Raw genomic sequence first — 13,996 nt, forward strand, 5'->3', positions numbered from 1 at the left:
GCAGTCTGCTGAGAGTGCAAAAACACGCTTACATGACAGATTATAAAAGCAGGTTCTGTTAGTAAATTTCCTCCCCCATAGCTGCTGAGCATGGCTGCATCTTTAAAAGTAGAAATTCCATCAATTAACTTCAGGCAATAAAGACTTAAAAAACACACACACATTCAGAGATGAAAACAAACACTCCAATTAGCTCACGCTGCCTTCCCCAGCACTTTACAAGTAATGTGCCTTTCTGGAGTAAAATTATTCCTCTTTCATCTTCCAATGGCTTAAGTGGTATGTCTGTAATCTTCATCTCTTTTACATTCAACATCTGTCATTTACAAAGCACAAGTTTTATCACCAGGCTTCATTAGCCACACATGTGTAAGATACCTTCACACGCCAGTTTGGTCATTTTGTCCTGTTCAGAACTGGTCACCATTAAAGCTGAAGTTAAATCTACCTATATATTACCTTCCCTGGTTCTTCTCACCCAATTTATTAACATCCCACTTTCATTGCAGGATTTATTTTAAGACACATCAATGTCATCACTAGATCTCTGTGCAGCCTGAAAACTTCACAGCGCCCTGCCCCAGTGTTCCTCTCAAGTGGTAATGGGCTCGGGCATGTTCGGGATGCCACCTGCCCAATCCCACCAGGAAGCGGACATTGCACACGGCTAATCACAGGCATTGAGACATTTCCTGACCTGTGCAGCTGCAGACCAGGAAACGTCTCATTGCCTGTAACTAGCCGTGTGCAGTGGGCTTCCTAGCGGGATAGGGCAGATGGCATCCCAAACACGCCTGAGCCCATATCTACGCTCAAGAGCCCTCAGTGCTAATGCAATGGGCTGGCTCTTAGGAGGAGTTGATGTGTTGATGGGTGGACGGTAGTCAGGAGGAGTGAACATTCCTAGGCAGGCTGTATTTGCATGCAGACCACTCTAGGTAATGCCTGCACATGATGCTGAACCTCCATGAATGAAAGAGCTAGATGATGCTGGGAGGTTCTCCAGCCAGGAAATGGGGGCAGGCGCTGATGTTGCTTAAAGGTAATCTCCGTTGTGAAAAAGTACACCTTAAAAAAGGGGTGTTTTTTCATCCTATGCATTAAGGTGAAAAACAATACCTGACACTGACATACATACATTATATATATATATATATATATATATATATATATATATATATATATATATATATATATATATATATATATATATATATATATATATATATATATATATATATATTCTACACACCTAAAGACTATAAATACTAAATGGGAATTCACATGACTGGGTCAGCAAGGTCCGAATCTTTATCCTTATCAGAATGGGTGGGTCCTTCCTACAGTGATCTCATCTGTTCCTGATGATTTGGGTATTGACTGTTGACTGCAGATGTTTTCCATTATCTGGGTCGTAGCAAGGGTCCTGTATTCTTAGAGAACCAACACCATGACATCATGAAAGGGGGCAGTAAACTGACTGGCTGGGTGAACCATGGAGAGCAGCAGGGTATTTTCAGTATTCTCAGCAGAGAACCAATACTTCAAGGTATAGGGGAACATGTGACAGTACCTGTACCTTTCCACAATGACATGCTCATTGATTGAGTGGCCAGTCATGAGACCGGAGGACAGTTATGTCACTGTCACAGAGGGGGTGACAAATGTTTGCTGACACTGCTTTCTGTAAGTGAACCTTTGGCTTTGCAGTATAGTATTCCTGTACAATGACATTCCAGAGTCAATTTTACTGGGCCTGACACTCAGCACGTGCATGCGCGCGTATGTGTATGCACAGAATATATGTATATTAGACATACACATTCTGTTGGCATTAGATAACCGTGAATATCGGTGTCTGCAATGACTGGTAATATCTAAGAAGCTGTGTATTATGTATTATTATGTGTACTCATTTGTAGTATGAACCTCCAATACAGGCTTCAGGCCCAAAATCTTAACTGTCTCCAAGGAAACTAGAGACCACATCAGCATGACAAAATATTATACTTAATTGCAGTCTCTGGAATAAAAAATAAAACAAAAATGAAAGAAAAAGAACAAACGCATTTTGGCAAACAACTGTATTGTGTGACTTAACCTGAAAGCAATCTCAGCAAACCAACCTAAAATTGAACACAATTAGGAACATAGACATCTATATGAAATTACGTTTTACATATAGAACTGACCTTTACAATAAAAGTCTACTGCGACACCCCTTTAATCTGGAAGTGATTTAAATGTTCAGGGTTTAAAAGTCAAACTCTATTTTTCAAATAAACGCATACATATTCACTACTTAAATAATAATTTCACTTAAAAAACAACAATGCACTTTTGCAGGTAAAAAATGTGCATCAAATGTTTCTTTCCTCTGAGCCTGCAGAGCATTGCACCTGTGATCAGCAGATTGAGGGTATAATGTCAGGCTTCTGCAGACTCCCAGCACAGCTGTCTGCCTGTAACTCCCATACAGGCTGACAGTTACTGAAGTCCAGAAAGAATCAATGGACTAAGAGCACTAACCATCACTGTTCCAGTTCATTGAGAACTACAAGCCCCGTCTGCAGTAGTGGAAGACAGTGCCTGTAGTTTATTGATTTACAGAACCCAGCCGTGTAGACCGGGCCCCGCACAGCTGAGTCGTTTAGCAACTACAGGTGCAGCCTAGTACACACGATGAGATTAATCTGACTAAATGATTTTTTGCAAGTCTCCATATTGATTGCGCATAGGTTACTGAAGTATGAAAATTCTCGCACGACAGAATAGAAAAAAAAAATTCAGAGATGATGTAATGTATTTGTAATTTATTTGTAATGTGCTGTATAGATTAAATGAAAATCATATGATCAGGCATCGTCCAAAAAAAATGTTTGTCTCTTTGGAAAATTTTGGATGACAGCTGTGTACGAATGATCAGATTATCATACGATCGCGTCAAAATCTGAGGTTTTCATTTGGTACTCTCAACACATACTGCACTCCCACCCCCTGGCAGCTTCCCTTGCTTCTGCTCCTCCTAGGCCAATTGGAACACTTCTCTTCCAAATGGGGAAACAGATCTCATGCTTCTGAATTGGCCAGGAGGAGAATCAGCGTTACAATAGGGAATAATCATTCTCTATTGTCACACAACTGGTTGGGCTTGGGGCGCAGTGCTCTGTGACCAGAGCCCACCCTGATTGGAATTGGTGCCCCGCATGTAGATTAGGGGCCGGACGCATGGATGGGGGGGGGGGGGGGGCAGCACTCGTGTGCCCTGAATTAAAGGTCACCATTGGCGTGTACGAGGCTTTAGTAACATCTTAGCCCTTGTACACGGTCGGACATTCTGACCACAAAATCTGTCTAGATTTTTTCCAAAACTGGTGTTGCATACACACGGTCGGACAAAGTTGTCGGAAAATCCAATCGTTCGGAACGTGATGACGTTTGCTCATTACGCCGGGACTACGTTCAGGCTAGTAGCCAATAGCTTTGGTCTCGTAATTTGATCTGAGCATGCATGGCACTTTGATCAGAATTCTCTACAAGTGATCGGACAAAGTCCGATCGGATCTTTTTGTCGGAAAATGTGATATCCAGCTCTCAAACTTTGTTCGTCGGACATTCCGACGGAAAAAGTCTGATGGAGCCCACACACAGTCGGATTATCCAACACCACAGTCCGATCGGACATTTTCCATCGGAATTTCCGACCATGTGTACAAGGGCTTACACCTTACACCCTAAATATGGGTGTAAGACGAAACTTGAAGGGGAACGTATCCTTAAATGGTCCTTTAATCTGTTTTTCCATGAAATCATTTCTTGCTGTTTTTTCTGCCCCCTTGTAACATCCACTGGGACCTCTGAGCCTCTTTCCACCCCCCCCCCCCCTCCCCCTCCACCAACTTTGTTTGGAAAAAAAGCAGTCCACACTACAAATCCTATAGTGCAGCATAGTGGCTATAGCGGCTTAGTGATTAGCACTTCTGCCTTGCAGCACTAGTCATTGGTTTGAATCCCAACCGTAGCACTACCTGCATGGAGTTTGCATATTCTCCCTGTGTTTGTGTGGGTTTCCTCCCACACTCCAAAGACATGCTGCTTGGTTAACTGGCTCCCGTTAAATTGGCCCTGGTAATACATATGAGATCAGACCATAGATTGTAAGCAACTTGAGGGCAAGAACTGATAAATATTGTACAGCAATATATCTATAGCTCTCAAAATACTTATAACAAAAAAAAAAATCCACCTCAGGAGTGAGCAATTAAATGAATAAGGTTGCAATGCTCTGGGCTTTTGAAGTGTTAAAACAAGCATTGAGAAGGTGACATACTGACTACAAGCTGCCCATCCAATGCTTCTGAAAACCAATCCCACTGCAGATCGCTTTTCAGAGGGGCAGCAGTGAGGGTTGTACGTGTAAACAATGAATTGTATTGTTGCTATATTGTCTCCCTTTATGTTGTAAAGCACTGCACAAACTGTTGGTGCTATATAAATAACAAGCCCTAAAAGCTTATTTCACAGAGTCCATATATGTTCAATCAGTAGGGGATCTGTGAACAGATCTCCTACTGGTGCGGAATGGATATCACTTTAGTGAGATTCGGGTCTGTTCATTTGTTTTGGTCTCTGGAGCATAGCAGACCCATTTTAGGTCTATAGCAGGGATCTGCAATTAGCGGACCTCCAGCTGTTCCAAAACTACAAGTCCCATCATGCCTCTGCCTTTGGGTGTCATGCTTGTGGCTGGCAGAGTCTTGCAATGCCTCATGGGATTTGTAGTTCTGCAACAGCTGGAGGTCCGCTAATTACATATCCCTGGTCTATAGGCAGTCGTATGTAAAACCGACATGTGTCTGCTTACATCCAATTACAGCCAATCCATCGTGTTTATTTATGAACTGATAGCAGCGTAAATTGTCTTTTCTCTCCAGACCTAGATGGATCTGATCAGAACACTTAAGCACCCCGAGTCTACAGAAGTGTGGGAAAAACGTGTTATCCTAGGTTATGCAGCTACATAACAAAAAGATTACTTTACAAAGCTTTAAACCAATGAGACTGTTCCTAAATGTATCTATGTGCACCCAAGCTATTATGGGTGCCATTTTGGGGAAGGGAATGTCCCTTTAAGTGTGCACTGTGCCTGTACAGACCAGCAATGTGACTATTTTATTACACCGTCTTCCAGTAGGCATTACTTCGCCCACTCAGTTTCTTCACGGATGCCATATATACCGTGTGCCCCCCTATGGGAAGGTGAGATAGTAGAGTTCACTTTCCTCCCACACTCCAAAGACATGCTGGTAGGTTAATTGGCCCCTGTCTAAAAAATTCCCCTATTATGTATGCATGTGAGATAAGGACCTTAGACAAAGCTTCTTGAGAGCATGTACTGATTTGAATATACAACATGTAAAGCGCTGTATAAATTGTAGATTACTTTAAGTGCAAAGTGTCTCTTGAAATTAAAAAAAAAAAAAAAAAAAAAATTATATATATATATATATATATATATATATATATATATATATATATATATATATATATATATATATATATATATATATATATATATATATATATATATATATATATATATATATATATATAAATATTACATTTTTGTTTTGGGGTTTGATACTGCTTTAAAGCCCAAGTTAAACTAAAACAAAAACAAAAAAATCAAATTCACACAAGCAACATTACTTACCTTCAATTAGATGTTTCTGCTTGTGCTGCTGTGCCATTCTTTTGCCCAAAAAAAAAAAAAAAAAAAAAAAAAAAAAGTCCTCCTCCAATGCCCCCACCCCTGCCATCATAATGTTCTGGTGCGGCAGGGGTTAATAGAACTAAAGGTTTGTAACAGTTAATCATCATGCATGAAGTGTAAAAATGTGATAAACTCCACGTCTCACCTCTAAACGAATGCAGAAATGTAAAATGTAGCATCTGGCCCTTTAAAGTGAACAAATAACCTCAAAAACATCATGTATATAAAAAAAAAAAAAAAGGAATGGCGCTACTTAAATGTGAACAAACCAAACAAATCATAAAAAAAAAAAAAAAAAAGCTAAAAATATTGATCCATAAATAATGTATATAGGATCAGCCTTCAGGCGTCTTCAATCACTGTGCCCCAAAACCGGTAATGTGCTTTTCCAAATTCACTTCAATTGTGCTGCATCACTGTGAGGGTAAAAATTCACACTCGCCAACTCCAAAGGGCCATGAAAGGCCTCGCTCGCTTTTTATGTGTACTCCAGATATGTCTCCTTTTGTCACTCAGCTCAGTAGCTGAGAATTTTTACCCTCACGGTGATGGAGCACGATTTATGTGAATTTGGAAAAGCACATTACCAATTTTGGGTCATGGTGATTGGAAGACACCGGAAGGACTATCCTATATACATTATTATTTATGGACTAATGCTTTTTGTATTTTTATGATTTTGGTTTGGTAAAAACAGAAAAAGCATTAGTCCATAAATAATAATGTATATAGGATATTCCTTCAGGTGTCTTCCAATCACCGTGACCCAAAAGCGGTAATGTGCTTTTCCAAATTCACATAAATCGTGCTCCATCACCATGAGGGTAAAAATTCTCAGCTACTGGGCTGAGTGACAAAAGGAGACGTATCTGGATTACACATTTCATGGCCCTTTGGAGTTGGTGAGTGTGAATTTTTACCTGCACGGTGATGGAGCACAATTGAAGTGTATTTGGAAAAGCACATTACCGATTTTGGGTCATGGTGATTGGAAGACACCGGAAGGACTATCCTATATACATTATTATTTATGGACTAATGCTTTTTCTATTTTTATGATTTCAGTTTGGTTTGTTTTCACATTTAAGTAGCGCCATTCCTTTAAAGATACAATTGATACTCATGTATGCCTGCCCTTAATGTCCAGCTTCTTTATTCATAGAAGCCGTTACCACAACCTCTATGAATGAAACACAATGTATGAATGGAGAATGGGCAGATGAATGATAGGCCTACCCCCTCCATTCATAGCTTGTCTCGTTCATAGAAGTTGTAGTAGCAGCTGGACAGAAAGGGCTGGCATAGTCAAACACTCTTGATCACAGCTCCTTAGTTCTGTTAATCCCCACCACACAGGAAGATTACAGCAGCTGGGGGGCATCAAAGAAGGACATTTTCAGCAGAAGGAAGACACAGCAGCACAAGGGACATACTTATCTTACTGAAGGTAGGTGATGTCTCTTGTGCGGATTTTTAATTTTCTGTTTTAGGTGAACTTATGCTTCAACTCAAAATCATGACGATAGTATTGTATCACTGACTGCACAGTATTGCTGGGTAAATGACATTGATTCTAATGACACAAGTTAAATTAGTAGTATCACTATTTCACCTAGATGGACACATGGTATCATTCTGCTTCTAGTAATATAGCATTTTGCTAATGATGTTATTATTTTGGAGCCTATGGAGTTGATTTACTAAAAAATGTAATCCGATTTGTTTCTATGCCGAATTGTACCAGATTTTGTACTCTCCAGTTTTAGTACAGTACTCTTTACACCAGTAGTGGGAAATAGAAGGGCAATGGTGTGTTGTCACAGTACAAGTGGTCCCACATCTACCAATGTCCAAAGGTCAAGGCTCTACCCACATGGTATGAATAGTAAATCTTACCAGATAAGCCAATGCAGCCCACACTTGGTTACTCGGGGCAAAATAGACCAAAGATTTTAAAGGAATTGGTTAGTGTAGTTAAAGAAGAATGTAAGGCATGGTATATTTTTACATCCTAGGCTGAGAAGCCAGCCTGATGCCTTGTGAACACAGGAGGTTGGCCGCTCAGCTGAATGAATGAAAAGCATTCTCTGATTGGATGAGGTGGAGAGAATGACATCACTGCCACACGTCTCCACCTCATCTATCAGAGAATGCTTTGGATTTATTTAGAAAACAAACACAAAGCTTTCTCCTTATGAGACAAATGCCGAGCGGACGATCTCCTGTGTTCAGAATGCATCCATTCAGACACTCAGCACTGGACTTGGAAGCAAGTGGAAATCCTTGGAGCAGCAGCGTATTTCAATTAGCTCTATCTTCCAGGGCCATAAACCCCATCAGGATGTACATAGGTCCAAGCTGGACCAATGTAACAATATACCAACTCTGGCATGAATCATTAAGTTGACCATACATTCTACAATCTCCTTTAGATCTACCATCAACTATGTAGTGCAAGGGTCTGCCTACTTGGCTACAATTTGAACAGACTGTTTACATTTGTCCTTATATCACATAGTTTTGGTGAAGCTAAAAGGAGTTTATGCAATGGGATTGTATTGTGTAGGACCATCTTCGTACGGTTATACTTAGGGGCATATTTATAAAGCAGTGAATGTGACTTTGCCAAATCATTTCCTGGGGGTGAATCACTCATTTAAAATGCATGCACCTGGAAGATTCACCTGCAGTGAACGTTTGTTGAATGTCAGATTCATGCTCACATTCAAAAGCCGAAACATAACATGAATTATTCTACATTGTCTAGGTCTCCTTCAGACGCTTTTCTTTAAATCGCACAATCCAAAGTAAATTGCATTACATTACATATAAAAGGCCAGACAGCACGTCTAGGTTTCACCGTCATTGGCTTACACTGGAAGCCCCTATAGAGCAGGGTCTGGTGTGAATAGTCTGTATCCTGTAGAGTCCAGTGGAATATGATGTCACAATTCAAGGTAATAAAATGCACAACCAAAGAAATTGGCAATGGGAGTTCCATTTGTATAAAGTACAGTAACTGAAATTTGGATCATGTAAGGGCAAAAAAAAAAAAAACATTTAAAAAAGGTGGCCATCCATGTTCGAATTATGGTGGATTCGACTGGAATTCAAGCTGCGGATGGCCCTGTTCTTTCAAACCCCGAGTGCCTCTGCTAATTTAATGGACTTTTGTTGAGGGAATCGGACAGAATTTTGTTTGTCCAAACAATACCTGCATCCAATCAGACGGAGGCACTGTCTGGGTAGTCAACAACCACTACACACACACACACACACACACACACACATAAAAAAAAAAGAAAAAGAAGAATCTGTAAAGTACAGCAGACAGATGCTATTAACATGTCATCACTTCCATCACAAAATCATTAAGAAAGGATTTATGGTTAATTTAAGAAAAGTGGGTGGAACCATGCAAATCATTCATATATGCCTCGGTGACCGACTGCATCCACAGCCACTGATTCAGAACACAGAGACAGCCTAATACCGCTATAGAGCCATTCATTCATTGCACACAGCTGTTTCTGGCTTATCGGCCCTCATCCATGCAGGACATGGAAACCATATTCCGTGTATCTTCAGGAGCAAGTCAGGTTATGAATAAAGAAGCTGAGATTTAACCCTTCCCAGCACCTGAAGTCTGAACAATCCTGTGTGTCGCCATTCTCTCTTAATATTCTGAGACAGATTACTGCCTTTCTCATGTAGATTTGTGTTTATAACACTATGGTATATTTGTTATCACGGTGACACATTACATTATCTTGGGGAGACTTCCTTTCATATGACAGAATAGTCAATGTACAAAGTGTTACCAAACATCTTTTTATTACATTTATTTCATTTCTTTATCTATAAACAGGCGACTTATGACTTGTATGGATCTAGGATACGGTATAGATGTATTGTAGTAGTCTGACTCTTCCATCTTTTATCAAACATAACCTTCTTATTAATAAAACAAAGAAAATGTTTACATAATTTACAAGCTTTGTGTTAGATGTGTATAGAGAGCTTAGGGTCAGAAGTGTCAGATTTATATTGATGTCCGCGTCTTGGATAGGGAGATTGGCTCTCTCTATTCGATCACCAATGTCACCAGGGAGAAAAGAGAAAGACAGGTTTTGGAGTTGTCACCTACAGGAAGAGAGGGGAAATTTCCCCACGGGGACACTTGTTCATGTGACAACTGTCTAAAGCTGGCCATACACTACATAATCTGACTGTACAATTTCCTATAGATTTACCATCAAATTGGTAGTGCAAGGGCCTGCCTGAATTGAAGCAAATAGAATAGATTGTTTAGGTAGGTATTACATACAGATCTGAAGAACATTGTACAATCTAATTGTATAGTGTATGGCCAGCTTGAGAGAGGATTTCCTTTGCATTTGAAAGATATCCTCTTACTTCATGTTGAGTCTGCAGGACAGGAAGTGAAATGAAATCTCCCTAATAAGACCCTGGTGGCAGAAAAAAAAAATTATATAGAATAATTTTTTTTTATAAATAAATAATAATAGTATGATGATGATGGAGGGCAGCTGTTTTAACCCTTCCCTGCTCTATCCAAATTTTTGTTGGCTTTAGAATTACTTGAATTACCAGTACATACATTTACTGAAAAACATAATGTGTAAATAATTTTGCTACATTAACAAAATTTCAAATTGCAATGGCAGGGATACCTTTCAGATTCTTGGCAACATCGGCACCCCTCTAATGTCTTATCAGCACTGACCACACATTACAGAAATGTTAAACCCAAACATGTAATATATTGCAGCTTAGCGATTCTTAAACATGGGGGTTACATTTGTTTGTTTGGCCTTTATTTTCACCTGGTGATCTGGCCAGGAACACACGTCCTGCCTTAGAGTCGCTCCACTTCACTAAAGGAGACCCCTTTGGAGATCTGGGCAGAGGATAGTGTTACATGCACTAGTAGATTTAGCTAGACTTGGCTAAAAAATGTAATCAGAATTCCAGCTAACACTTTATAAGCAGTTACAACAAACTGTTTTTTGTCCACGCTTTTGGGATAAAGGTTTTTTATGTTCATGAATAAAAGCTGACCATTGTAAGCACCCAGTCAGTATTAAATGGTTTGTCTCAACCTTTTAACTGCCAGTTTTGCTGGACAGCTTGCATTATTCAGGGAAGTTGAAAAATAACAGACATCAAGCTGAAAAAAAAACCTATTGTAGCCAAAACATCTATGACTTCTGTAATATATTACATTAATAATGCTTTTAAGAATAAAAAATAAAAATAAAAATAAAAAAAAGCCGAGCACATCTAAAAATATTGGTAGGTGAACAGGAAAATAGAAATCAATTTCAATGTACCTGTTCACCTACCGACGCTCAGCTATGCTCCGTTTTCTGATTTCTTTTATACTGTAGGTTCCCTTGTGATGGATCTGTAGTCACCTGTGGGAAGACATAACCATATACACAAAATTGTACGCCGGATCGCCCAATTGCCCTTTACTGATAAGATATTTGGATGGCTTTAAAAACAGATCTCAGTATTGGACTATGTAACAGGCTCAGCTCACCAAGTCATACACAAGGAGAAGCGTCTTTATTTTCAGCCATGTGACTGCGATTTTCAAATCTCATTGGACACAACTGAAAATAACTGTCACTTTTTTTGGAAAGGAAATCTGAGCGTGTGTATCTCTGTTGTGTGTATTTAATGAGAATGTTTCTAAACAGTGGCCAGGCAAAGTTTGCAGCAGATGTGATGGGGATGTACCGGATGGGAGGATCTGTTTATTGTGCACACTGAATGGGATGCAGACTGTCTGCAGCCCACGTGTCTGGATGGAGCCGCAGCACTGGACTCAATGGAAGGATACAGGCCGGCCCCACAGTGCGATCCTCCCCACCGATCTTCAACCCACCCACACTATGCAATCCGAGCCAGGGCCCGACTGGAGGACACCGCGATCTCCAGTGACAGGCTCATCGTCTATGTACAGATCGCTCCTTACCTTTCACCGATCGTGGCTTGGCCTGCTTCCTCCTGGACATGTCCCCGATCTCTCAGCGCTCCCCACTTCGGATGAAGTCTGTGATCGGCTCCCCTGGCTGATCCCTGCGGCCGGATCCCTCCTGCAAAAAACTCTTCCCCCTTCCTTTGACTTATTGTGCTAAAGTTCCTATTGTGTGGGATTGGGACTCCCTTGGGTGCAGAGGGGGATGGAAGAGGAGGGAGGAGCACCGGTGCCCCCCCACCCCAAGCCCTAGGGGTAGTCACACCAGCGCTGCAGGAAAAAATTAGGATAAATGCCGGAGCCTGGGGGAGGGGTGCTAATTCAATTAGTCCATCTACTGACTAGTGCCTGCCTTATGTCTCTACCGGAGCGGGAGGGGGCTGGTAATCGGGGTGCTAAAACTGGGGGGGGGGGGCTGATGATCGGGGTGCTAAAACTGGGGGTCTGGTAATCGGGGTGCTAAGAGTGGGGGAAAACGACTGGTGATCGGGTGCCAAAACTGGGGGGGGGGGGAACTGGTAATCGGGGTGTCAAAACTGTGGGATGGGGTCGGGGTGCCAAAACTAGGGGGGGCTGTTGATCGGGGTGCTAAGACTGGAGGGGGGCAGGTGATCGGGGTGCCAAAACTAAGGGGGGGGGACTGATGATCGGTGTGCTAAAAACGGGAGGAAACTGGTGATCGGGGTGCTGAAACCAGCAGGTACTGGCGATCGTGTGCCCAGTCCGGTGTGATGGTGTGCCAAAATATGTGTGTGGGGGTGTTAAGTCCGACGGCACTAGTGATTTTGGTGCTGAAGCCGGGAGCACTGCTGATCGGGTTGTCAAGCCTGGCAGTACCGGTGATCGGGTACTATAAGCTGCGGTACTGGTAATCAGGGTCCTATAACCGGGGGCACTGCTGCTCGGGGTGCCAAGCCCGGCGGTACTGGTAAACTGGGTGCTAACCGGCGGACTAGTGATCTGGGTGCTATAACCTGCGCTACCGGAGATCAGGGTTGTCTAACCGGGGTCCTATAAGCGGGGTAACGATGATCGGGGTCCTATAAGCGGGGTAACGATGATCGGGGTCCTATACGCGGGATAACGATGATCGGGGTCCTATACGCGGGATAACGATGATCGGGGTCCTATAAGCGGGAACTAGTGATGGGGTACCGGAGTCCTATAAGCGGGGTACCGGAGATCGGGGTGCTATAAGCGGGGTACCGGAGATCGGGGTCCTATAAGCGGGGTACCGGCGATCACTATGGCACAAAGGATGCGCCTTTAATTGGGGGGGCAGTAGGTAATACTTGGGATAATACTGTGGCGGGGCCCCTCGGATTAATACTGTGGGTGAGCTCCAGTAAAGTAAGGTGTATGTGTGGGGAAGGGTGCTTTCCTCGTCCTATGTGCCCGGTGTAGATGTAAGTAGCCCCGATCGGTGGGGGGGACGGAAGGCTCAGTGTCCGATGATCGCCTCTCCGGCGCCGCTAGCTGCCCCCATGCGCCGCGGTATGCCCGCCGCAGCCTCCCCGCTTCCCTATCTCATGCCGCACGTCCGGCTGGCTGCTCTTTGTCCCGGCTCTCTCCCCTCCTGCTCTCGCTGCTGCTGCTGGGGCTGCACTGCAGACACACATAATAAAGCCAGGCTGGGCTGGGGATGGAGCGGAGTCCCAGCAGGGGGATGTGAGGAGTGGAGTCCCGGCGGGGGAGCGCTCTGATCCCGCAGGGAGCCCCCGCACAGCCTGGGCTCAATCAGACAGTCAGAGACAACAGCACCGAGCCCTGGACAGCGCTGGAAATACAGGCTGAAGGAGGGGACGAGGCGGAGTTGTGGGGGAGGAGAGAGGGCACCGGCACTGGGGGTGATCGGGGAGAGGAAGGGGCACCGGAGGAATGTGGATGGGGGATGGAGCGCCGGGATCACAGACCATGGAAGAGGACAGAACAACGACCACATCGCCGATCGCTGCTTGTGGAGGGACCAATAAACCTTCAGGTTGGAATCAACACAGATTTCCAAATTGGTGACATTCCGTGATCACAACTGGATTCCCGGTGCTGCAGCAAATGTACCGATCCTAGGAGTGCCACGGAATGTGTGCCAGCAGACACAGGGATGCCCCTTCTCACCACTGACAGCTACCTGCCCAGGTATGAATGGCATACATCAGAGGGCTACCTGCCCAGGTATGAATGGCATACACCACTGACGGCTATCTTCCCAGGTATGA

The 13,996-nt window shown here is 43.0% G+C and overlaps 1 protein-coding gene across 2 annotated transcripts in view; it reads right to left on the bottom strand.

Moving 5' to 3' along the window:
- ZNF423 (zinc finger protein 423) overlaps positions 1–13,996 on the bottom strand; it is a 368,232-nt gene that overhangs the window by 346,352 nt on the left and 7,884 nt on the right. The window contains exon 1 of one of the 2 annotated variants that reach the window (XM_077458270.1): positions 11,778–13,551. The exons of the other annotated variant lie outside the window; for it this stretch is intronic. Coding sequence (XP_077314396.1) covers positions 11,778–11,817 — 40 coding nt within the window. The 5' untranslated portion in view covers positions 11,818–13,551. Of the gene's footprint in view, positions 1–11,777; positions 13,552–13,996 lie in introns of those variants that run through there. 2 annotated transcript variants of the gene reach the window in all.

This window comes from Lithobates pipiens, unplaced genomic scaffold (assembly GCF_037356315.1).
Source record: "Lithobates pipiens isolate NorthernLeopardFrog02 unplaced genomic scaffold, aLitPip1_a1.2 Scaffold_10, whole genome shotgun sequence".
NCBI lineage: Eukaryota > Metazoa > Chordata > Amphibia > Anura > Ranidae > Lithobates > Lithobates pipiens.